The sequence below is a fragment of the Gopherus flavomarginatus genome, chromosome 19 (genome assembly GCF_025201925.1).
Source record: "Gopherus flavomarginatus isolate rGopFla2 chromosome 19, rGopFla2.mat.asm, whole genome shotgun sequence".
NCBI classification, from domain to species: domain Eukaryota; kingdom Metazoa; phylum Chordata; order Testudines; family Testudinidae; genus Gopherus; species Gopherus flavomarginatus.
Window position 1 is genome coordinate 6,438,945 of NC_066635.1, and position 25,668 is coordinate 6,464,612.

A 25,668-nucleotide genomic window follows, 5' to 3' on the forward strand; every position below is an offset into this window, starting at 1 on the left:
CCGGCTGCAGCATAGACACAGCCAGTAGGAGAGAGTCCCTGTCCCAAAGAGCTTACAGCCTAAATAGGCAAGGCAGAGGGTGGGCAGGGAAATAGGAAATCGCCCTAGGTCACAGAGAGAGCTAGGACTAGAACCCAGGACTCCTGGTTCCCAGGGCTTGGGCCCTAGCCAGTGGAGCATGCTAGGACATCGCTGCTTTGAATGGTGTCCCAGCCTGGGACTCACTCCAGAGCCAATGCAAGGTTCATGGTGAAGGCGCAACACATTCCCCAGTGACATGTCAAGAGGGCTCAGAACCCCCACCATCCATCACCCCATCCAATGCTGCACCGAGGGCTCCAGCCCAGCGCCACGTTCACTTGGGACAGGCCCGGGTATTTGTGCCCTGGTAAAATGAGGCTCCTGATACAGACTTCCTCTGTAAAGTGTTTCGAGATCTACTCCTGAACAAGCCTCCATGCTTTTGGTGTTATTGTGATTTGGAGAGAACAGGCGCTGTGCAAAGCCACAGATGTGATTAGCACATACAGGATCGGGGGGGCAGGCACGGTCATTGCTCTAGTGTGTCCCCCCTCCAAACCACTCCACTGCGAAACGGATCAAAGAAAAGAGAGGGAATGAGAAAGAAATAATGAGACCCCAGCAGAGAGACAGATTCACAGCACGAGAGAGACACATGCAGAGAGAGACTTGGGAAGACAGATCCAGAGAGCAAGACATGAAGAGAACAGCAGAGACAAGACACGCACTGAGACAGATGCATACACGGGTAGGAGAAGAGAGAGAGACCAGAGATCAGAGCTGTTGCAGGGGATTCATGTGCGGCAGGCAGATGCATGCAGGATCATTTAGATCCAGGGGTCTGTGCGCAGTACACTGCCCCCATACAAGGTAAAGTGATCAGGGGTCCAGCGTAGGATGATCAGGACGCAGATGAAAGTGCAAAGTGATGGTGTCTCCCCATGGTCAAGGGCTGAGGTAGATTTTTGAAGGGGACCATGGGCAGAGAGAACCACGCAGACTGCAGCAGGCCTGGCACAGATCTGGAGCCCTGCAGCCAACTTGCTGCCCTTGGTTCTCTGCTGGTCTGCCTCTGGCACACTCATTTCCAGCTGTGCCCAGTGGGTGTGTGACAAGCAGATCAGGCCCGGAGCCTTTCGCACATGCTCTGCAGAGACCTATCCCATGCCAGCAGAGAACCAGCCCTCTCAGCCAGCTCTGCCTCCCCACATCCCCCACCGGCTGCTTCCCAGCCAGGCTGGAGAGGGCTGGGCTGCAGGGTTGTGAGCCCACTGCACTGCAGGGGATTGCTCTGAAGATGGCAGCATTGCTGAGCGGACACTGGCACATGGGGTGGGGAGGCTGCTGCTGGGTACTTCCAGCACTCGGGCGTCACTGCTAGTCCCTTGCTGCCAGCTTGAATTGTGGCAGGGAGCCGGTGACCGCAGCTGGGGTTAGTCCAGAGTGCTGTCTTACAGCCACTTGCCCGGCTTTCCCTGCACCTGTAACCCACCCTCATCTTGCAGGCAAGTTCTTACCCCCAGGAGAGCTTCTGCAAGCAAGGGAGGACCATCCATTACCCTGCCCCAGCGCCAGAAGCCCAAGGCTCGCCAAGGCAGAGTCGTGCCATTGCCCCCCTTTTAAAGAAGGGGAAACTGAGGCACAGAGTCATTCAGAGATTCCAGAGCTAGAAAGGACCAATGTGATCATCTAGTCTGACCCCAGACCAGAGAACTGCCCCAAGATCATTCCTAGGGCAGAGCTTTTACCAAGCCAGCTCATCTCGATTTAAAAACCACCAGTGATGAAGAATCCACCTCAACCCTCGGTAAGTTGTTCCACTGATTAATCACTCTCACCATTAACGGCACCTTATCTCCAGTCTGAATTGGTCTAGCTTCAACTTCCAGCCGCTGGATTGTTAGACTTTTCTCTGCTAGACTGAAGAACCCATTATTCAATATTTGTTCCCCATGTAGATACATACAGACTAATCAGGTCAGCCCTTAAATGTCTCTTTGGTAAGCTAACCAGACTGATTAAGAGATTTGAAAACCTGCCTCACAGTGAGACACCCCAGGAGCTCATTCGTGTGTCTCTTTGACTCCTCTGCAATTCATCAACATCCCTCATGAATTGTGGGCACCAGATCTAGACACAGGATTCCAGCCCAGTGCCAAATCCAGAGTGAACTACTCTCTCTGCTCCTTCTCCACATTCCCGTTGACGCATCCCAGAATCGCATTAGCCCTTTCGGCCACCACGTCACACTAGGAGCTCCTGTTCAGCTGATTATCCACCATGACCCCCGCACCTTTTTCAGGATTCCCAGGATAGCATCCCCTGTCCTTTGGCCAACACCCTGCATGGCCAACCTTTGTTCCTAGAGGTCAACATTTAGCCGTATTAAAAACACATCGTGGTTGCTTGCATCCAGCTTAGCAAAACGAGCCAGTATCGGTGACCTGCCCTCTTCAATATTTACCAAAATGAGGATCTGGGTTAGCCAACCTCACCCACGGGGAGTCAGTGGCAAGGCTAGGAATGCCAGCCACTAGATGCCAGAGCCCCCCAGCTCTAACCACTAGACCGTGTTGCCTTCCAGAGCACTATGGCTGGCCTCGCTCCTCTCCTGCTCTCCCCACTCATCCACGCTGACTCCACTGAAGCCAGGGACGACTGGGGTTTTTTGCATGGTGCCGGGGCGTGACGGACTGATCGGCCCTCCTGACAGACATGGGCAAAGGCAGGAACAATGGAGCCCGTGGTATCTCACGGAGCTAACCTGGCTCCTTTCCCATCTCCTCTCATCTTACTCCCCGACTTTGCACCACCCACATTCTCAGCAGCTGGGGGGACTGACAGGGCAGCCACAGGACCCCCCTGGTGTTGGTCACAACAGGCCTAGCTCTGATTCCCAACTCCCCGGGGTCTGCCAGGGGTGCGGGCAGCCTGCCGCTATTTACAGTGGCCCTACACTGCTCTTGAACTGTAGGATCCTCCCCCTGTCTTTCAGGGCCCCATCCGCTACCCGGGCAGCATGTGGCGACCAGGCTGGGCTCCGCAGCACACCCCAGGCTCTCCCTTGTGTGCACTGATTGCCCGGGGCAGGCAGAGCCTTTGAGTTGCCCTCTCCAGTCACCGGCCATGGTACCAGGCCAGCCCCGCCGGAACAAACGGCATTACTGCCAGGCCGCAGCAGGCCAGAGCTGGGCCTGGGCCAGGGATGAGCGGTCAGCCTGGGGCAGGTGAGGGCTCCCTGGGGCCTGGCTTTATAACCCACCACCCAGGAGATTCCTCAGAGAAAGCACTGCTGCGTGAATGGCAAGAGGGTGCCCACTTCGGCAGGCACGGGTACCAGAGCCACCAGAATGGGTACGCACCTGCCAAAGCACAAGGACTGCCCCCTGAGCGGGAACATCGCCTGACCTCATCGTCCCTCCCTCCGCCTGGATTCTTAGTGCAAGCCGGCCTGATCGCCCGTGCCTAGCTCAGCACCAAGTGCGTTACTTACGCTGTGCTTAGTAAGTGCGCGTTCCCCACCGCCACCAAGCCTTTCCCTCCCAGGGCAGGAAAGATCACACTTCTCGAGCGCCACGCCTCCCGCCTTGCTCCTGCCTCTCTTTGAGCTGTTCCCAAGCTGAATCACCTACCCAATTCCTTAGTCACTTAGGACTAAAGCCAGTACCTCCTCACTGCTTCCAAAGTGCCCAGAGTGGTGAGTGGGCTCTGTCCCGCTCCCTCAGTCCATACAGACGGAGCGTGACCTGCCCAGGAGGCCCATGGCCTGCCGGTGTAAGGGAGAAGTCCGGGAGAGATCCCGTGAAGATGGAGACGCGCTGAAAACAAGGCAATGGCAGGAGCTGTGCTAGGATGGACGGGGGCCAGGCTGCCACGCAGTGGCTAGCACGCACTTTGAAGTGGCTTTGAGTGGACAAATGGAGGGGGCCTTGGTGGTCACCCCTGCCCCTGGCAAGGAAAGCTGCGGGCAGGTTGTGCAGTGCAACATGATGGGGCATGTGGCAGGGAGGGCAGTCTTAGCATGGACTGGCCACGAAAGCTGAGGGGCAAAATCTAATCTAGATTGTAGCTACCTAGAATCTGATCCAAAGCCCATGGGAGCTGACCGGGCTTTGGCCCAGGCCTACAGCTAGCCAGTTAGCCCTATCAGCAGCCATTTCCCTCCTCTGGCCTCTCTCCAGCTGGACCTGGCTGTTCTGTGGGCAGAGCCATGGTCGGCAAGCGACCGCACTCAGCCCTGTGTTCGTTTAGCACCGGTGTGCTCCAGCCTGCTGCAGAGTCCACAGTGCAGCCCCACGGCTGGGATCACGGCCAAGCCTGGAGCCAAGTCCACGCTTCACAGCGCAGGGCTAATGGGACAAGCTTCCCCGGCTGGGCGAAGGCTCCGGGCCCAGAAAGCAAGCAGCTCTGTGTTAACAGCAGCTACTTAGAGTGCAGCAACTGCCTGGGAGGGCTGGGTACAGGAGGGGAGGAAGGCAAATAGCACCGAGGTGACTCACCCCTTCTGCAGCTTGTCTGCCGCCAGCAAGCCCAGCTCTGTGCGCCTCTAGGAGCGCTGGGAGGGGGGGAATTCCCAGCACTCCTGGCAAGCTCAGGCCTCCGCACTTCCCTTGCCTACCATCAGCCGCAGCTTCCTTAACCAGCGCCCTGCTCGGAAGATGGACCCTGCCACGCCCTCAGGTAGCCCTCACCTCTGGATCATCTGGTGGGAAAAATGGGGTGGAGCTGCAGGCCCAAGGGAGCTATAACATCATGCAGCTGCCAGCCGTGGTTTTTTCATGGATGGTACATTAACCCTACAAGCGTGTGTTGTAACGGGCAGCCCCACGTGTACACGTTGACTGACTTCTTACTAACAAACTCCTCTGCCTGCTGTAATGGGTTGGAGTGTCTGTCTGAACACGGTCACTATTAGCAGGTGCCTGAGTGGTCCAACACTCGGGTGACTGTCAGTAAAAACTGAACAACCCGAAGTCGGGATTTTTCAGTACAAAGCATTAAAAGCTGAAAACGAAGGACATTAGCCATCACCTGCTCTGTGCTCTTCCCTCCCTCCCCCACCCACGGAGGCCCTGCTTTAAGGGTCCTCTTGCTCCAGGACAGTGCCCAGGGTGCATTTTTATCCTCACTTGGGCTGAGCTGTGCCTGTGGCAGCTTTAATAGCTGCAGGAATCAACAGCTACGACCTACAACCATGGTTTTCAGAAGAGCTCATCAGAACTTGCTGGGTGCTGAGCTCTGTTGAACACCAGTGGTGGTCCCACGTGATCATGGCTGGGTTCCTTAGGGCTCCCAAGCTCCCTGCAGCCCCTAATCAGCTGGAAGAGCAAGTCAGGTGGACATCGGGAACCTTCTTTCCCATGAACGGCTTTTCACACGTGCAGAGGGGCGTTGAAAGAGCTGCTGGGCGCGCACAGTTCTAGGTTGTTTAAAGAAATTCTGGGAAGGAGGCGAGAAGCAGAGAATGCGGGGGCTGGAAGAGGAGTCAGAGTCGAGAGGGGAGGAATTCCTGCTTGCTGAGCTCTGTCATTGATTCCACAGTCAAGGGAAACCTTGAAACAGTCCATTCAGCTCTTGGCATGACTGGAAGGGGGATTTGCTTTTACTAGGGCAGTTATTTGAAGAAGCTGGGACCCTGCTAGGACAGCTGCTTTCAAGGAGCATCCAGACTGAAGGCCATGATGCGGACCAATTAAAAGCAAAGAAATTCAGAGTTAAACCTGACCTCTTTCCCTTCTGTCTTGGACTAGAGGCTGAAGGAATCTCATGCAGGAGCCTGTACTGAGCTAGGGCCCCAGCTTCTCCGTATTTGTTTTGTGAAGATTAGGGCTTTCGATGGAGCTGATAAGGGCCAGGGTTATCTTGAGTTGAGTAAAGAAGCTGAACGATTGATTAACTAGTAGATGAGATAGAGACTCACCAGTCTTTGACACAGGCTTTGGAATTCAAGATCAAAATTTTGTTATTTCTATCAGCTAAACAATGGAGAAAAATCAGTTTCTATCAGTTCCAACTCTTTAACCAAACATCACGACAGCCAGATTTGCGGTGTGCTAATTTTCAAGTCTTCTTCCTCATAATCAAAAGAATGAGCATCAAATAGCTAAAACGGTCAGGAACAGAGCCCATTATAGAGCTGCTTAAACTAATCAAAGTCTGCGTACAGGAACACTATCGTCTCTTATTCAGTGGGTCATTTAAAAATAGGCGTCTACATGAATGATTGATACAGATGTGCTAAGAATGACCATTTTAATTAGAATGATGATATATTATTTGTATCACAGTAGCAGCCCCTAGTGCCTTGCACCAGGACCCAGTTGTGGTAGGTGGAGAAGTTCTGTGGTCTGTGTTATACAGGAGGTCGGACTGGATGATCAACGGTTCCTTTTGGCCAGGGAATCAGCGAATCATTTAAAGTTCTGCCAAAGTATATTTGATAATCAGTAACACTTGAAAGGAAAGTCCAATGTTATTTAACAAGTACTGAGATCCCCTGCATGTAGACAGTCAAAGAGCAAACGAGACTATTTGTCATGTCCTCGTGTGAAACAGACACTCAGAGCTGGTCAGTGTTGATGTCACACAGAGTGGCACCTGGCTCGGCTTTTCTCACTTCTTCCCGATCTGGTGAACTGCAGCTTGCGGGGGGGAGGGGGGGGGGAAGAGGGAGAGGAGTACTCAGCAGTTCTTGCAATCTAGCACTTTCACAGAGGAAGTACCCAAGAATGTTGACACCGCAAACATGTGACATTCCGGGGCTGCGGGTCGTTTATTTCGCAAGCCCCCGTTCTCTGAGTCTGGCTGGGGTGGCGCTTTGTCGGTTGAAGCCGAGCACCAGACACCCAGCTTGTACCACATAGCCTGGGCTGCAATGGTCCAGTGCAACGGACAGAGGGGTAGGAGCCCAGGAGCGGTCTAAGGTCGAAGGGTTTTGGCTGGGGGTGGCTCTTCTTGGGTTCCAGCTGGTTCATGGCCAAGACCCCGATTCAGCAAAGCATGCGCATTGGTCCTATTAACTTCAGTGGAAGGGAAGCGTGCATGTAAATGGTTTGCTGAGTCAGGGCCCCAGTCAGCGCAGGATGGAGCCCTAACATGCCCAGGTGGCATCTCCAGGGATTGACTAGCGTACCCAGCAGACTGGTTATATCCCCTCCTGATTCTGACCCCGGCAGAGATGGCCTGTTAACCGCAGGGCTGGCTGAGGCTCCCGGCTCGCATGGAAGACAATGAATGATGGCAGCCCCCTGAACCTCCAGGAGCAGGCCCTTACAGAGCCACTCATTTTAATCTAGAGAAGAGAAAGCAGAGGGGGAATGTGATAGCCTGGCGTTACATGAAGGACTTGTTAGAAAGAGGATGGTGATCAGTTGTTCTCCGTGTCCATCAAGGGTGGGACAAGGAGGAATTTGCTTAATCTACAGCAAGGGAGATTTAGGTTAGATATTAGGAAGAACTCTCTAACTAGAAGGATAGTTATGCACTGGAGCAGGTTACATGGGGAGCTTCTGGCATCCCTGTCAGTGGAAGTTTTTAAGAACAGGGTGGACAAACCACAGTCCGGGATGGTCTGGGTTCACTTGGTCCTGCCTCAGCGTAGGGAGTGAAGAGAGGAAGGGACTAGATGACCGCTCCAGCTCCCTTCCAGCCCTGCATTTCTAGGATTCTCTCAGGCCCAGATTTACTGAGAGAAACCTGACTAAGCAGCAGGCCCACTGGAGTCCATAGGGCTATTCACATATGTAAAGTTAGACATGTGCACAAGTAGCTTTTCCACTGGGGTTTCAAACATCAGCAAGTGGATGTGACTGGGGTGGAGACAAACGCATTAATTTCTCTCTGGGCAGCACACACAATTGCCCTGCATTCCAGCAGTAGCTTCTGGAGGACAGGACACCTACGCAGGAGCAGCAAATCCTCCTCCACTTAAAAACCCTCTTGCCCTGGCAAGACAGAATCCATAAATACCAAAGGACACTAGGTGCTCCCCCATTCCTTGTATGCCACTTCCCTGCATGTTCTTCCCCACCCCCACAGGCAGAGGGAACAATCTGATTCTTCTATAGGTACCTGGCCACCCAGAACTGCGTTAAGGTTTTAATCCATCTTGAGCCTCTGAGTCATTCCTGGGAGACAGAGCCTTAGCTGGTGGGTATCACCAGAGCTCCACAGAAGGCACCGGCCTAGAATCTGGCCCTGAGTGTTTGCGTGCAAAGGTAGGTGAAAAGGGAAAGTAACCTACATTTCAGGCAGAAACCATCATCTGCCCACATCTCCTTTTTTGTGGGGGGGGGAGAACCCATAAACCGATGCACAAGGTGGCCCCAGCTCCTTGTACAGAGATCAAGTGACCTCATTTCATGGGCTAGGCTGTTATCCAGAAACCATGAAAAGGTGCCAGTAGCTTGGGAAAGGTTTAGACACTTTGAGAGAAGTACAAACAGGTTCAACCAAACAGAGCTCTGCAAACCAGGAGCATCTCCCGGCCACGTCACGCTTAGCTGTTTGCTGGAGGTCAGGTGGCTCTGCAGAGACCTTAGGTGCTTTTGCTCTCCCAAAGCTGGGAAGACAGTTGTACAGACTGTACCCTCTTCGGCATGGAGCTCATTTGCAGGGCGAATGAGTCAGCCCAGGCACATTGTAGGTGTACAGTTTCAAGGGAAGGAGGGTGTCTCTCACACACACAGAGCGCAACTTAAAAGTAGAAAAACCTGGGGCTGGGAGCCAGCTCCTTGCCGTTTAATGCACATCACTATTTATTCAACAACTTCTATTTTAGCACTAGAACTGTTCTTTCTCCACCCCCACTCCATGGGGACCAGTATATTCCTGAAGTCACAGTGAGTAAACCTGGAAAGGAAGATGCAGCTGTTTTCTTTCACTCCCAAGATCCTGTATAATAAGGCTTTTAATGTGGGGGGAAAAAAAATCAACTGCAGAGCAAGATCATTTATGCCACAAGGTTCTCTTTCCCCTCTGAGCTCAGGCCCAAGAGCAAAGGCCATCTGACTTTTGACCTAAGCCAGGAGTCGAAAGTAGAATTTTAAGGGGAAAAAACAACTATTAACCCACAGAACAACCCCACAGCTGAGCATGGTTACTTGGAGGAACAAAGTTACTTGAAATAAGACAAAGGCAGGTTATGTGTTTCACGTACAAGGTGGGTAGTTATTAAAACAGAGAGCAGGAGATCTATGCAGCAGGGCTAAGATTTCCCCCACTTCCCTTAGATAAGGGTGAGCCATCCATCTTCTCTGATCTCAGCTCAGGACTTGTGCCTCCTTTTCTTAGAAGCGGGAGGGGCTTCCCAGCTGCTTGTGCTGTGACAGGCATGGGAGGTGTTGTTTGCCTGGAGATAAAGCAGGCAGCACTGGCTGGAGGAAGCAGCAGCTGCTACCTGTGAAGCAGGTTGTGGGTGTGGGAAGTTAGGGTAGAAAGAACATCTGTGCACTCATGACACTGCAGGGGGGGAGTGAACAGAAAGCTAGCTAATCCTGTCAGCTGGCCTTACTGAGTGCTAGATAGAGCCCCTCGTCCACACTCCTACTTCCTCATTCCTTTTGACAAGAGCAGGAAGGCTCTGTCCTTATTACCGAGGGAGGGCAGCCCCCTATCCCCCCCATCAGGACAGCATCCCAGAGACAAGGGCCAAAACACATTCCAGGCACCCACAAGTCTGTTGCTTTCTGCTACCAACCCTGTATCTGAGTGAGGATTGGAGGGATGGCTGCCAGATGTGCATGGTAGCGCTGGTGCTTCTCCTACCATCCACTCTCTCCCCCTCCCCCGCCACTACAGATTATGAGCTGCTGATGGAACAGTTTAGAGCCTCCCACTTTCTTCCTGGAAAAAGGAGTCTAGAGTGAGTCTTACGAGCTGCACTATATCACCCCCTCCCACCAGAGAGACCAAGATTGGAACTGCTCATGCACACGCATGCACCCTTTCACAGAGGGCGATTTCAAGAATAGCAGCCACAATCATAAAAGCCACCTGCACAGAGGCTTTAAGCAAAGCACTGTTCCATCAGAGGGCAGAATCCTGCTTACACACAGAATCCACCTTACGAGAGCAACTCCCCTGGCATTAAATTAACATATTGAAAGGTGAACTGCAAGAGCAAATCCCTGTTGACACTGATCAAGGTGCCTACACAGCACAAAGGATGCAGTACAAGGCACAAAGCTGGTGGTTGGCTTTGGACAGTGTGGCTAGACTCCTCGCACACTAGTAGTAGTTTCAAGAATTGGGTTTGAAACCAATTCCTTCCCCCATGAATAACCCTACAATCTCAATCCTGGTCTTGTGTATGGTCAAACTATGTGAAGCAGGGGGTTGGTGCTTAAGTCACCATGGAAACAGATGGCTCTATACAAAAGCATTCGAACAGTTGACCAGTACTTCCGCAGTCAGCTAGGACTCTGAAAACAGGTTAGCTCCCAGCACTTCGGCTCTAGCCTACAGCTAAGCAACATGGCACTTTTCTACACTGAAGTTGTCAAATGAAATGTACGTTCATAGGACAGAGGAAGCCTGTTTAGAAACCCAAATTCCAAGGTACAGACTCTTCCAAATGTATCCTGCCAAGCTCAGCTAGTACATTGAGCTGGAGCTGCCTTTTTAAAAAAATTATTCCCTTGCTTGCCGTTTGAGGCTACTCTTTACTTACAGACCTTGGCCTTACTATTTTAATGTTCATTTTACTGAGGACTAATTTGTGACAGATAGGCTGAAAGTACAAATTGTTAATCCAAAAGGTGCCCTGAGAAACTACTGTTTTGATAGAAAGAAGTCAGCAAATGTTTTATTATTTGTGGACATCTACATCTTAATATCCTGCTACTTCCACACAGCACATTGGTCACTATTAGTTACCACAGTTGTATCCAAGACACTTTAATCTTAAGTATACAGATGTGTTTGGTCTCATAGTAGTTTGAATTGTCTGATTCCTGAACATGTCTTTACCATCCATAGAAAAGCAAAAATCAAACTAAACACTCAACGTGATCTCAGGCCGTCAGATCTTGTACCAAAAACTGTCCCTGTTCTCAGAGACCCGATATCTTCCTGAAACCAGGGTTTCATGGGGACTGGTGTACTTGGCTCTGAATTTCAGTGAACAAAAAGATTTGCATGTGCCTCAGGGCTTAGAAGTCTTCAGTCATGCTGCTGTATTCTCAAAGATGATCTAGTTAGATATCGTCTAAACAAAGACACTGCTGGTCCCTAGGTGATGTTTGATAGAAAGTATCGTTTTGCCAGACTGCTTCTCTTTGTGAGGTTTCAGCCCACCTTCACACCAAGAATCAGATGATGTTCCCTGTTCTATTTATATGAACTGCTCATACTTGCCCAGAAATTGCAAGATGGCTATAGGCACTTTCTGCACTTGAAAGTCTGTGTAAGGCTCTCAGACTGTCAGATGCAGCGTTTAGCTTTAAGAGCCCATCACTGCACAGCAGCTTCTAAACCATTTGCTTTGCTGATACTAAAGATCAGAGTATCTCAGGCTACTTCACATCTCTAGCGATCTGCTTTAAGTGAAGTGTCTGAAGTACTCAACTAACACCTTGCTGAACCCCAGAACTGGTGCATTAGAAACTGGAACCTGTCAGGACATTCTCAGAAGATTAAATGGCCAAGGTGACAGTAAATACCAAGTTTCTCCAGTAGACACAAGGTGAGTGAGGAAATATTTTAATTGGATCAACTTTGTTATACAGAGCTGTGTAAGCTTGCAAGCTTCTCTTTCAACAGAAGTTGATTCAATAAAAGATTCTTTCACCCACTTTTCCCTCTAGTATCCTGGGACCAAGACAGCTACAACACTGCAAACAAATTCCCCAGTCCACAGTTTAAAAAGATCAACTGGGCAGTGAAGTTCCCATCCCAGCAGAGCCAAAGAACAAAATAAATTCAAACACATAATGCAATACAATTAAGTAGCACTGACATCAGATCTGTAAGTTTATTTGCTCAATGTACGACGGCTACATAATGACTCACATTCATGATATTCCATCACTGAGGAAAAACTGCTAAGAATGGTCCGTGAGTGAAATAATTCCTTACAGAAACACGGAGTTGGAAAAATAATCACTGATTAGACCTTAAAAATAGTTCACTGCATAACATGACAAAAAGCACAAACAAAGGCTCATTCAAAGAACATAGTAATTGTTCTCCTACACTGTAATAGTTATAATTTCACCATGACATACACCAGACATTAAGATTAAGCTAACACTGGTGTTTCTTTTGCTTTTCTTTTTAAAACAAAATCATATATAATTGCATGTCACTATAGCAACATCCATAACAGATCAGTTTGTTACGATAACTATTTGGTAGAGCAAACTTTACCCCCAAAAGAAAAAAAAATAAATTAAAAAACTTTAAAAAATTTTTGAAGACTAGTTTGTCATAGGAATACATAACATCTACAGTATAAGTTAATAAATTTCAAGCTACTGTATAGAAATACGACACTAGCATGCACAATATTGTATCAATAGAGTAATGGAGCAGTAATCATTTCACTGGAGAGACAGTATCATAGGCAAGTGCATTTCTTAAAAAAATGAAAGAAACCATTCAAGCTGCTTAAAAATCAAGTCCCCGTCCCTATCCCCACTCTACTTTTTAGCCCTCTTGTGCGATCTTTCCTGCATAATTTTCTAAAGCAGCAAGAGCAAAAGCTGAAATAAAAAATAGGTTTTGTAATTCCAGTAAATCACTTCCAAATTATACAAGTAGGGACAACACTGCTCACTGGACATGAAGTTAACTTAATTTAAGAAGCCTAAATAAATCTTCCAGTCCATGGCATTTACTGTAGGTTTCTGTCAGTTACCTAAGCTGCAAGCCTCTTCCTATTGATCTTTCCAGTAGGAATCATTAATCAGGCTATTTTAAGTTTACAGAGTTGGGCTTCATTTGAAGTCACTGTGTAAACTTTGTGATGTTGCATATAGTACATTCATTTAAAATATATGTGCACATGGTCATTTCTACTGAGCATATCTTTGCATGATTTCCATTGTAAATTCCATTTAAAAGCTTTGACGATATAATTGCAAAGTCACTCTTTGTTATGAATTTTAGCTGTATTTCGGTCATTCCTCTTAACTCACTTTCTTAAAGATGACGGGTTATCTTTGCTGTCACATCAAGGAAAAAAGCTCCTTAAGTCCAACAGAGCCAGACTCTGTATCCAACCATACAATAAAACTGATTGTACTGTATATGCAACACCAAGATGCTCTGTTTACAGACTGACTACCGAATGGGATAATGAAAGCCTGTTTGAATAGGACACTAATGAGTGCAGTTTCCTTCTACTGCGTAGTTTTAGTTAAAAATCTATGCAGTTCAGCAATCTGCGAAATCAGAAGGAAATGGCAGTGAACTTCCAACAATCGTGTAAAAAAAATCTTTACTTGGATGGGGGTAAATATTACCTGGTAAGCTTTATTTTCTCCCAGCCAAATCAAACAGATCTGGAAAACGGATATTTTCAAAGAGAACTAATTTACAGGGCTGCCGAGAGTTGACAGAAATGTTTATGATGGTAGCTCTTCCTTTGTGGATTTCTCTACCAAATGAGCTTCTAAACTCCTGAGGTTTCACACATTATACCACAAGTTTCCCCAAGAGAAAGAACACCAAGCTGCCATGAAGACAAAACAAGGAGTCTGGGCGCTAGAGATCTGCTGACAAACCTCATGGTACAGTGGGAGAAAGTCAGGGGAAAGTGAAATGGCAGTGTAATCCCTGAGGAAGGAGCTGTGGCACCTTAAATCAGGATGGTCTTTGAAATACCAAACAGTACATGACATACAGACCTGAATTCTTTTTAACTAACGATGTTTTAGTTTAACGTTTCCCCCCTTTCTAATTAAGTTATTAATCCTTTTGCTGTGGACTCAGTTTAAACAGCCGCTTGCCAAGCATCTGTTAATTTGCTGATCAAAAACTAGAGCAGCTTTGATGTTCCTCAGGCAGTCTTCTGGCCTTGGGAGACAAAGGACAGCCAAGCCAGTCCACAGGGGACTGGATAAGGATGGCAAGCCAAGAGAGTTAGCAAAAGGAAGTGTACAATCAATGGCTTGATGTCACATATGGCTGTAATGTAGAAATACTGTAAACTGTAATTTAGTGTTAATACTGTAAGCTACCCTAATAAACATCTTAACAAAAAGATACATGGCCTAAATCCTGGGGCTTTAGAAGCCCTGAAATGTAAGTCGTTTCAGTTTGGGATTGTAAGCTACGCCATGACAGGCACAGAGCACCCTGGGGATGCACTGCTACATGGTAAACATACGGCACTTGAACTGAGGAGACACATGCACATAAACCTTACTGGAACCACAGAACTTCATTTTTTAAAGTGAGGGCCATTTCATTCAAGTTATTTCATCTTTAAACCCTTTTATTTCTAGCAATAAAGTTAAATTAAAGACAGCTCCACTTGTATTATTAATCTACAGAACAGTCCATATGCCAGTGTGAGGCTGCCATTCCATACCCAGCACAGCCAGCCTGACTTTCCACTAGTGGTGTTTTGGCAAAAATGTCAAAGAGGCAATCAAGACAGGTCATGGGGGCCTCCCTGGGAAGGTTACCCTTCCCTTCCCCTCCCCCACCCGACCCCCCCACTTGTGGGAAAAAAATAAAGACTGCAGTAGTAGCATCAGCGTGCGGCTGCCAGTCCATTTGGGGGTCTAATTGTTGCCTTCTCCACCGTCATCATCTTGCTGATCGCTTGTCCAGAGCGTTAGGTTGTCACGAAGGAGCTGCATGATGAGCGTTGAGTCTTTGTAGGAGTCCTCGTTGAGGGTGTCCAGCTCAGCAATGGCATCATCAAAAGCCGTCTTGGCCAGGTGGCATGCCTGCTCAGGCGCATTCTGGATCTCATAGTAGAAAACGGAGTAGTTAAGTGCCAGACCAAGCCTAATGGGATGAGTTGGTTGCATGTGCTCCTTGCTGATCTCATGGGCTTCGCTATAGGCTTTCTCCGAAGACTCCACCACGGTTGCCCTCTTCTCTCCTGTGGCCACCTCAGCTAGGTAACGATAATAGTCCCCTTTCATCTTCAGGTAAAAGACCTTACTCTCATACTGTGTCTCGCTGCAGTTCTTGATCAGATAGTTGTCTAGCAGGCTCAGCACATCTTGGCATACAGCTTCCAACTCCTTCTCTATTTTCTCACGGTAGGCCCGTACCATTTCTATCTTCTTTTCATTACCATCAGCAGACGTCTTCTGCTCAATGCTACTAATTACTCGCCAGGAAGAGCGCCGTGCCCCCACTACATTCTTATAGGCTACAGACAACAGGTTCCTTTCTTCATTGGACAGTGGCTCATTCAGTTCTGTGACCTGCATCGAGAAGGGAGAGAGAGGAAAGAGGGTTGGATTAAATTACACTCTCATTTCCCATTTCCCATCTCTATCTCATACATTCTGCTGTTCTCACCTGCTACCTCTAGGAGAGAGTGACCTGAACAAGGTGCTAGTTGATAAAATTCCAGTTCATTTTATTTCTGATATCAGAAGTAAAAACCCTGCTCCGTCTGTGGGATGTAAAGGGAAAGGCATTGCAAATTCTGCAAGCTTTCACACACAGCTGGAAAACAACTTATGTACCATCAACTTGGATACCAGAGGCTGTGCTGCTTTACCCAAAAGTTATGTCAAAATTTAATCACTTATCTAGCATCATTTTTCCAGTTATGAAAAGATGGTGTCTATCAAGGCATAACTTAAGCACCAACTGGGTGGATGTCAGGCCTCAATAAGACGCAGAAGAGGTGAAAGTAAGAGCTATAGCAAAATGTGAAGAGATACTTGTACTCCTAAGACAGTGAGTAAACTAGCTGAATGAGATGAAATAAAGCGATAAAACTAGCTTAATGAATGTTTAGTTTCAGTTTTCTGAGAGGCTGGTTGTCTTCTTTTGAGATGTTCAGAGACTTTGGCAAACTGAGTTTAGACAGATTTCTTCAAGACATCCATTACATCTTTGATCTCTGTGACCAGTTAAAAGCTCACATGGTAGCAGTATGCTATCTTTTTCCTACACAGAAGATATTCTCCACTGGTTGTAAGGAGAGTTTAGGTGTACAACCCTCTCAACACCAGGATACATACACCACTAAGAGATTAATTGCCATAGCAATGGGATGGCTATGGGGAATAGTAAAGAAATGTGGAACTATTTTGCTACAAGACTGCCAGTTTACATCCAGCCAAGATTATACTCTTCAATCATTAGCAAATCTTATGGCTGGTAAGTGTCATATCTGAGCCTGACACCTTATTCCTGTGTCAATGGAACAGTGCCCACATCATCAAATCTACTGCACTGTCACTAGCTACCACCCTTAAGAGTTTCAGCAGTGAGGAAAGTGCTTGAATGGTTACAGAAACTACCTCCTATTTACAGGCAACACATCTAGGTTAACACAAGGATGTTCATGCTGCAGTTGCCTGTGCTGTCTGTTCTGCTGAACAGTCTCCATGGCTGCAGGTATGGCACCTTTTACTAGCTTAGTAAATGTTAGTACTTGTGAATGTAACTGCTTTGGGTGGTTGTGGCAGTTAGGCTGATCCCTGTAGCAGTTCTCAGCACAGCTAGTCAATAAGCACCCATATTTCAATCTATGTAGCTACTGGAAGCAGTTGCTGGCAGATGTGGAGAATGAACATGATTTACACCATTAAGTCAAGGTTACGTGTGCCTAGTCAACTCCACTTGATCAAAGGAGATGTGATCTATTTCAGCAAACAGAACAGTGTTCATTCTTACTGTAATTATCAAAAATCCTATTAGTAAATCCAAACCACCTTCCTCCTGCTGCCCCCCAAACCAAGCATTTCATACAGAAATTCTAAGCATCCAAATATTGTCTGCCTTCAACACCACTTCAAAAAGTCAGACTGAGGCCACCTTAACACCCAAATTTCATTTCAGAGACCATAAACACCACAAGTTATATAGCAATTGTACTAACTCCAGACTTTCTAGCCACGTAGGCCACAAACAACTTGCATATTATTATTACTGTAGCACTAGCAGCCCCAACCACAGACTAGGACCCCATTGTACGAGGCACTGTACAAACACAAGAGACAATCCCTGCCCCAAACACCGTTCAATCTAAGTGATTCCCAATTAGACAAAATTAGTACATTAAGGGCAATTAAGGGCACTTCCACTATAAGCTCAGAGCTCTGCAGTTGTATATGTCCCTATCTTCAAGCCTTTTTTCAACCAGGTAGTGTAGTTATAGCACTTAATATTCCCACACTCACTTTTGCCTTTTGCTTGTATCTGACACATACATTACAGGAGAGTATGTAACTGGCCTTCACGCATCTCTGATCACATATACTAACTTCTCCAAATAAAGACAGCTGCTGGCTTTCTAAAGCCCAGTCCACAACCCAAATAAAATGCCATAGAGTAGGTTAGAAAGGAACAAGAATGGCATCTTTGTAGAGCAGAGTTAAGGTTGTTTGGATGCACTTCCCTACTCACAGGTGCTTGTTTCTTCATTATTTTGTAACTTCTCTGATTTTCTAGTTTGTATTTTATAACCAATGTGCTGTTAGGTGGTTTATACACCTTTAAATGACAGATGTACTCTCAGCCTTACCACTGCATATTGCTTTAAGGGTCACATTGCTGGTGCGTTACAATAATTAATAAGAACGGAAAGTACTCTCAGGACCCACAATTCAAGGAGTATGTTCAAGAAGGGTTCAGAAAAGAGCCACACAAATGATTGAAGGATTAGAAAACATGCCTTATAGGGACAGACTCAAAGCATTCAACATACTTAGTTTTAACAAAAAAGGCTACGGATTTACTTGATTACAGCATCTTAATGGAGAACAAATATTTAATAACGGGCTCTTCAATCTAGCAGAGAAGGGTCTAACATGAGGCAATGGCTGAAGCTAGATAAAGTCAGACCGGAAATAAGCTTTTTCCCTCCAGTGAGGGTAATTAATGAGTGGAACAATTTACCAAGGGTTGGGGTGGGCTGGATTCTCCATCACTGACAATTTTTAAATCCAGATTGATTTTTTTCCTATAAGATCTGCTGTAGGAATTATTTTGGGGAAGTTCTTGGCCTGGGTTAGAGAGGAGGGTCAGACTACCTCATCACCATGGTCTCTTCTGGCCTTGGAATCTATGAATAAGATTCAAGACACTTACTTTAGTGCTGGACAGAAGAAACATGTGTGGTGTTGTACTCCTTGTAATTTAATGTGTCTCACTAGAGCAGGGTGAGAGCTGGCTAACAAATCGCACAGATCATGTTCCAAATCCTTTTCCAAAGAGATTTTTCTTTTGTTTCATGAATCAGAGCTCAGGCAGTCTTAACTCCCTCACTCAAACAACTGGAATAATCCCCGAGGGTACATCTACATGACAGTGCTGCATAGCTGGGACTACGCCACTGTAGTGCAGATGTTTCCTACACCAACGGAAGGGGATTTTCCATTAATGTAGGTAATCCACTTTCCAACAGGCAGCGAGTAAGTCAATAGAAGAATCCTTCTGTTGACCTGGCCACATCTACACCAGAGGTTAGGTTGACCAAACTATGGTGCTCAGGGTGTAAAATTTTTCATGGTCTTGAGCAACGTAGTTTGGTCAACTTATGTTTTAGGTGTAGACCAGGTCTGAGAAGAGGCGGCAATGACTAATCTGGGGAAGTTTAAAATAGCAGGATATCATCTCCGCCCCCCCACCCCATTTTCTAATGAAAGGGCCTTCAGCTGAAAGTTTGTGCTATAGCCTTATGATCCAAAGGACGTGAATTTGAGTTGGCCCGTTTTAAAAATACAGTGTTACCAGGACTGTATTAGCACTGGCTTATAGGCATTTGGTCAGTATTCACATCTCACTGTCGAGGTTCCTGACAAATCACTTTCATGGTATGTGGGGATCTGATAAATGTGTGTCCAAGTTTTGCACAGTTAAAAATTATTTTGGGCTCCAACAGAAGTTAATCACTATAAGCTTAACAGAGCTTCCACTGAAGTTCAAGAAAGAATCTTGTTACGATTTTAGCTTCCCTGATAGTTTTAGAAAGAGGTTTCAAGAACAGGACTAAATTTCTCTTTGTCTTTTGCATTTTTACTGTTATGCAACAAGACTGGCCCCTTTTGCTGCTCCTGTATGGCTTTTTCAGAGTAATTAAGGAATGAAATCAGAGATAAGGACTTTGGGGTCAGGTAACAAATGCCACTGGTACCTAAGTTTATTCACAACATCCCCTCCATGGAAGATGCAATATTTTGCTTTGTTTAATTTCTAGCTCTGTATGTACTTGACGTGTTAGAGGTATAAGTCTGCAGTAAACAGCAAATATCAAACCCTACACATGGCAGCTCAGACAGCAGAGATGCCAGCTTCTGATCTGGAAGGGGAAATGTACCCCTTTGCCCAGTGGGAGTTATTGAGATCACTCATTCTATATATAAAAAGGATTTTTCTCCTTATTCTTTCCTAGAAATTGAACACCTTTCCTATGGGGTAAGAGGTCATCTGCAAGAAAAAAGTGGGGTTGTGCTCTTTTGCCTCTGCATTAGAGCTGATGAGAATAAGGAGATTGTGAAAATGTTTCTATTTATCAAGTTTTCCCACAATCAGCTGCATTCTTTGACACATAAAGGTCTGATTTAGACTACGACTACACTAGAGACCTTACAGCTTCACAGCTGTACTGAGAAGCTGCGCCGCTGTAAGATCTCTCGTGTAGCTGTGCTATACTGACGGGAGAGAGCTCTCCCACAAAAACATACCACTGTGCATGCTACCACTTCTATTGCTCAGGCGGGCGTTTTTTCACACTGAGCAATGCAAGTTTTGCTGACATAAGTGGTTATGTAGATATGGCTTTAGTTTCTCCTTGAAGTCATTCTACCCTGAAAACCAAGTCCTAAATTTTTACAGGACTGTCTACACAGATTTTCACCACAGTAACTAGTTGAACTGTAATACCATAACAAAAGGGTTGTGTAAGTATAGGTGTAGACACTAATTTTTGTTTAAGAATGTCATATCAGTGAAACTTGAGTCTTTACCAACTTCAGCTACATCAAAAGAAAAATATAAATGTTCATACAGCTCTACACCGAAGCAAAAGGTGCAAACAGCACCAAAATAACAATTTCAACTCTGTATAGGCCAGTCCAGTAACTGGGGAGCCAGTGAAACAGCATATGAGTCACACAAGCAAGAGCTGAGAAATCAAGAGGCAATTTGTAGTCAGGCTGCTAAAGAGTTTGGTTTTGTTAACGCCTGTTTAAATTAAGTCACCAATATTGTAGATAAATGCAGTCTATTGTGGGAAAGAAATTAAAATCTTTAACAAATGCTCCAAGACGAGCTCAAGAAAAGCCAAGACCGAATATATTATATTGACCTTTTGAGCTCTCTTTATATCCCATGATACCAGCATCAGGCACAGTAATTTATAAGTGACGCTTGCTAGTAGCACTGAAATAATTTCTGCTCCCAAGATGCAAAGAGCTAACTTCCAGAAACATTTTTCACCAAAGCACAGTTTGTTTGTACAAGATGGAAGCATCTAGACCAGGGTAGTTTTAGATTTGGAGGGCTAAAATTTGTTTGATAAAAGAATCTGAATCGTTAAGTGTGCACACAACTCTTGTGTGCAGTGTTGTTGTACCTGTGTTGGTGACAGGATACTAGAGAGACAAGGTGGGTGAGGTAATCTCTTTTATTGGATATGCAACTCTTGACAAGCACAAGTCTGAACACTAAGGCAGGGGTGGCCAATCTGAGCCTGAGAAGGAGCCAGAATTTACCAACGTACATTGCCAAAGAGCCACAGTAATACGTTAGCAGCCCCCGCCCCATGCCCCCCACCGCCTCCCACCCACTGGCAGCCCCACCTATCAGCACCGCCCCATCCCTCCCCACATCTCCTGATCAGCTGTTCTGTGGTGTGCAGGAGACTCTAGGGGGGATGGGGAGGAGCGATGGCACAGCAGGCTCAGGAGAGGGGGCAGGGCCTATGGCAGAGCCAGGGGTTGAACAATGAGCACCCCCCAGCACATTGGAAAGTTGGCGCCTGTAGCTCCAGCCCTGAAGTCAGTGCCTATACAAAGAGCTGCAAATTAACTTCTGAAGAGACGCATGTGGCTCCAGAGCCACAGGCTGGCCACCCCTAAACTAAGGGCTTACCTACACTGGCACTTCCAGCGCTGCAACTTTCTCCCACGGAGGTACGAAAAAACTCCTCCCTGAGCTCTGCAAGTTTCAGCGCTATCAGGGGCCAGTGTAGACAGTGCACCAGGCCTGGGCACCGCTCTCTCAGCACTGGTAGCTACGTCCCCTGTGGAGGTGGGCTTTTTAGAGCTCTCCCCCAGAGCTATGCCGTGACTACACAAGCCATAGCACTGGGAGGCCTCTGGCAGGCTTGAGGGGCCTCAAGTGTCACATCACAGTTACCAGCTCAGATGTGAGGTGAAGCTCCTAACAGAGAAGCAGACCTATGAGGTCAGCTTTCCAAAAGATTATATGATAGCTTCTTGGAGGACTTAAAGTATCAAGTAAACTACTCCTAAACCTTGTGCCATTTTGACACAGGGCCAGACTGAAACATGAAGTCATACGTAATTTTATTAGACTTTGTTGGCTCTGCTCTCCCGTAACATTCACTGAATAGTCTTCCCCTGATCAGAGGGCTGCCGATACAAACCTTCTGAAGTGTTTGTAGTCTTAAGACTTGAGACTGATCTTCTTACAGAGTCCACTGTGTGGTCCTACACTCAGTTTTACCTGCCTGTTCTATGGAATTCTAGGTTTAATGCTATTCCTACTCCTCTGCAACCTAAAATACTCTTCCTATAGTTCACAGCCAAGAATTACAGTCCCTCACTGATTTGTCGTTCCACCATGTTTCAGTATTGCTTATGTCAAGGTTCTCTTCCATAGCATTCCAATTTTGTTTTTGTTTTTTTGCTTCTAAACTTCTTGTCAGTGAACAAGAAGTTTATCTATTTCCAGTGTAAAGTGTTTTGGGTGAAAAAGCCAGAGCCAGCTTTCCACGTGGACCAATAAGTGGCTTTGCACTATACTTAAATTCATTTCTTCTGAGCAATAAGGTATCAAGAATACAGGCAAGATGCTAGTGGGAGCCAGTGATGTGGAAAACCTAAATAGACCTTTTAGGGTTTTTCTTATTCTTATGAAGCAGCTTAATACATTCTTCACTGTGGTCACTGGTAATTAAAACTTATTTTTAATATCCCTGGGTCAAGCAGCAAGTTCACAGTATTCTACTGGCCTGTTCTTCTAGGTCTCCCAGTAACTAAGAAAGATCTATACAGTTGCCAGATAAAGCACTCACAAATTATGCTGATAAAAACTTGGGTCTCTTATTAACCCAACTGTTCTCAACCAGGGGTACATATACTCCTCGGGATACGCAAAGGTCATCCACGAGGTACTCAATGCATCTAAATCAGTGTTTCTCAACCTGGAGATGGCAATCCCCAGGAGGGCCACAGGACAGGCTTGGGGGGTCACAAATGAGGACTAGCATTAGGGGGTAGCAAGCATGGCAATTACTAAGGGGCCCATATCAGAGGGCCCCGCAATGCTAAGTTATATGCTTCAGCCCCAAGCCCCACTGCTCAGGCTTCAGACAAGGCTCACAAGTGAAAAACAGATTCAAGTATCACACTGAAATGTAAGTACAATATTTATATTCCAATCGATTTTATAATTATATGGTAAAAACAAGAAAGGAAGCAATTTCTCTGTAACAATGTGTTGACACTTTTGTACTTATGTCTGATTTTATAAGCAAGTAGTTTTTAAGTGAGGTGGAACTTGGGGTATGCAAGACAAAGCAGATTTCTGAGAGAGGTATAGTAGTCCAGAAAGGCTGAGAACCACTGTATTAACCCCTTAATGCCAAGTTCAGAGTTCCCATCTTTAGCACTTGATGTGAAGTTAGATCAGTTCTTATAACCTGGCATTTTACCTCTTAATTTCAGAACTCTGGTCTGATGAGTTTTTAAAGACATACACCGACTTCACGTTTAGCCAGTTTCAAGACACTTGTTAGGCGTTTCAGGTGCTGCATCTGCTCAAGCTCCATGCCAAGTTCTCTTTAAAAATGTTTCTTCCCTGTTGCTGTATGGGACCTCTACATAACCAAGGGAAACTGACCATAGAGAGCACTAGCAAATGGCCCAAAATAAAAAACTTAAAGCGCCGAAAGAACAGAATCTAATCTCAGTATGTTTATACTTTATGCATTTTTAGCCCTTTTGCTCCAGGCAACTATCCTGTTAGCAAAAAACTTTTGTTAGCTCATGCAATCAGATGTGGAGAGCTATTTGACTTGAAACATGACAAGCTGGACATCACAATACCAACAAACTGGAAGAATAGGTGGTCTTTGCACATGTATATTTTAAATATATATACTGGGCAGATTTGTATTTTACCCTCCATCCCTTTCACAATCTTGTACCATGGAGTCTAAAAACCTTCCTTGCATAAGAACTTGCCAAAGTACTTAAATCTGCTGAATTTTTCACATGATCTTGATGTTTGCTTCATAGAACATTAGGGTTGGAGAGCCTTCAGGAAGTCATCTAGTCCAACCCCCTGCTCAAAGCAAGACCAACACCAACTAAATCATTCCAGCCAAGACTTTGTCAAGCCAGGTCTAAGGAAGGAGATTCCACTACCTCCCTAGGGAACCCATTCCAGTGCTTCACCACCCTCCTAGTGAAATAGCATTTCCTGATATCCAACCTGGACTTCCCCCACTGCAACTTGAGATCATTGTACCTTGTTCTGTCATCTGCCATCACTGAGAACAGCCCAGCTCCATCCTCTTTGAAACCATCCTTTAAGGTAGTTGAAGGCTGCTATCAAATCCCCCCTCACTCTTCTCTTCTGCAGACTAAACAATCCCAGTTCCCTCCGCCTCTCCTCATAAGTCATGTGCCCCAGCCCCCTGATCATTTTCGTTGCTCTCTACTGAACTCTCTCCAATTTGTCCACATCCTTTCTGTAATGGAAGGCCCAAAATTGGATGCAGTACTCCGGATGTGGCCTCACCAGTGCTGAATAGAGGGGAATAATCACTTCCCTCAATCTGCTGGCAATGCTCCTACTAATGAAGCCCAAAATGCCGTTAGCCTTCTTGGCAACAAGGGAAAACTGTTGACTCATATGCAGCTTCTGGTCCACTGCCATCCCCAGGTCCTTTTCTGCAGAGCTGCTGCTTAGCTAGTCAGTCCCCAGCCTGTAGTGGTACGTGGGATTCTTCCATCTTAAATGTAAGACTCCGCACTTGTCATTGTTGAACCTCAGGTTTCTTTTGGCCCAATCGTCCAATTTGTCTAGGTCACTCTGGAGCATCTGACACCAGCCACAGACTGTAGACGATGCTGATCTAGACAGACCACTGATCTGGCCCATATGACTGTTCTTATGCATTATAGACTCAGATTCTCGCATTGACCTAGCTATGTTTGCATCGGGGGTTAGGTCAGCATAGCTATGGTGCTCAGAGATGTGAATTTTTTACACCATAGCTATGCTGACATACATTTTCAGTATAGACCAGGCCTAAACTGGAGGCAAGCATGAGAGTTTACCCCAGTAGAGTGCAAGGACAGCCACCTGATAAGCCCAATATGTGAATCCTGATCATCCATCTTCCTCTTCCCATTTCAGAACTTTACTTCTGGCTCACAGGCACCAGGTAAATTTGTAGCTGCTTTGGTTTACTGGAGTTATTTCCATCTTCATTTCCCTCCTGCCCACTCTGCTCATCTTTCCTCCATTCCCAGCATTTGACACTTTCTGCTTTGTTATTGTGCCATCTACAACATCCCCAGCTTGACACAGCAGACTTGAACAGAGGCAACTCCTGTAAGTCTGACTCGGTTGTTCCTGCTTGGGAAAACCAGTGCTGTTCCTGCGAGTGACATGCGTCTGCTGCAGAATGAAATGGGAAAAATCTCCCCCATGCACACAGCAGTTCCCGGCAGCAACACAATCTCTTAACTATGTTTCATTCGGGCAACTTCCCCACTGGCAGATCAAAGCAGGGCTTTGAAGGGTAGTTTAAAATGTAAGTTAAACTATTAATTGCTTAAATAAAAACAGATCTTTGTTCAACATATGAACTACGAGTAGCTTTACATACATGAACAACAAAAGTGAAAATATTTTACTAGGTTAACTAATAGGTTCTTTAAGAAGCTAGTTTCTTGGGTGGGGAGGTTGGAAGAGCAAGTTGTCAGCTCCTATGAAACAGGAGTTTCTCTCTACAGTTCTGAGTACTAGATGTACTTTATTCTACTATGACTACAGCAAAATGTGCAAAATACATGCTGAAAAGAAAAATGTACTGCAGCCCTTGGATTTCTGTTCTGCAAGCACTGGACATTATCAAGACAACACAGACTACAATTTCAAGTCTGAAACATGTTTGCGATCATTTGACTTAATAAACTTCCAATCATATCTGTATTTAAGTTTAAACTAGATCCTGAAAAAAAAAAGTCTTCTGTTGCCGTGGTTTTAATGCTTTAGACCAAGCACTAAATCTAATTCTTAACACTT

The 25,668-nt window shown here is 46.2% G+C and overlaps 1 protein-coding gene across 1 annotated transcript in view; it reads right to left on the reverse strand.

The window, feature by feature from the left end:
* Positions 1-11,978: 11,978 nt before the first annotated feature.
* Positions 11,979-25,668, reverse strand: part of YWHAG (tyrosine 3-monooxygenase/tryptophan 5-monooxygenase activation protein gamma) — a 32,125-nt gene continuing 18,435 nt past the window's right edge. The window contains exon 2 of the mRNA XM_050929130.1: positions 11,979-15,407. Coding sequence (XP_050785087.1) covers positions 14,751-15,407 — 657 coding nt within the window. The 3' untranslated portion in view covers positions 11,979-14,750. The remainder of the gene's footprint in view (positions 15,408-25,668) is intronic.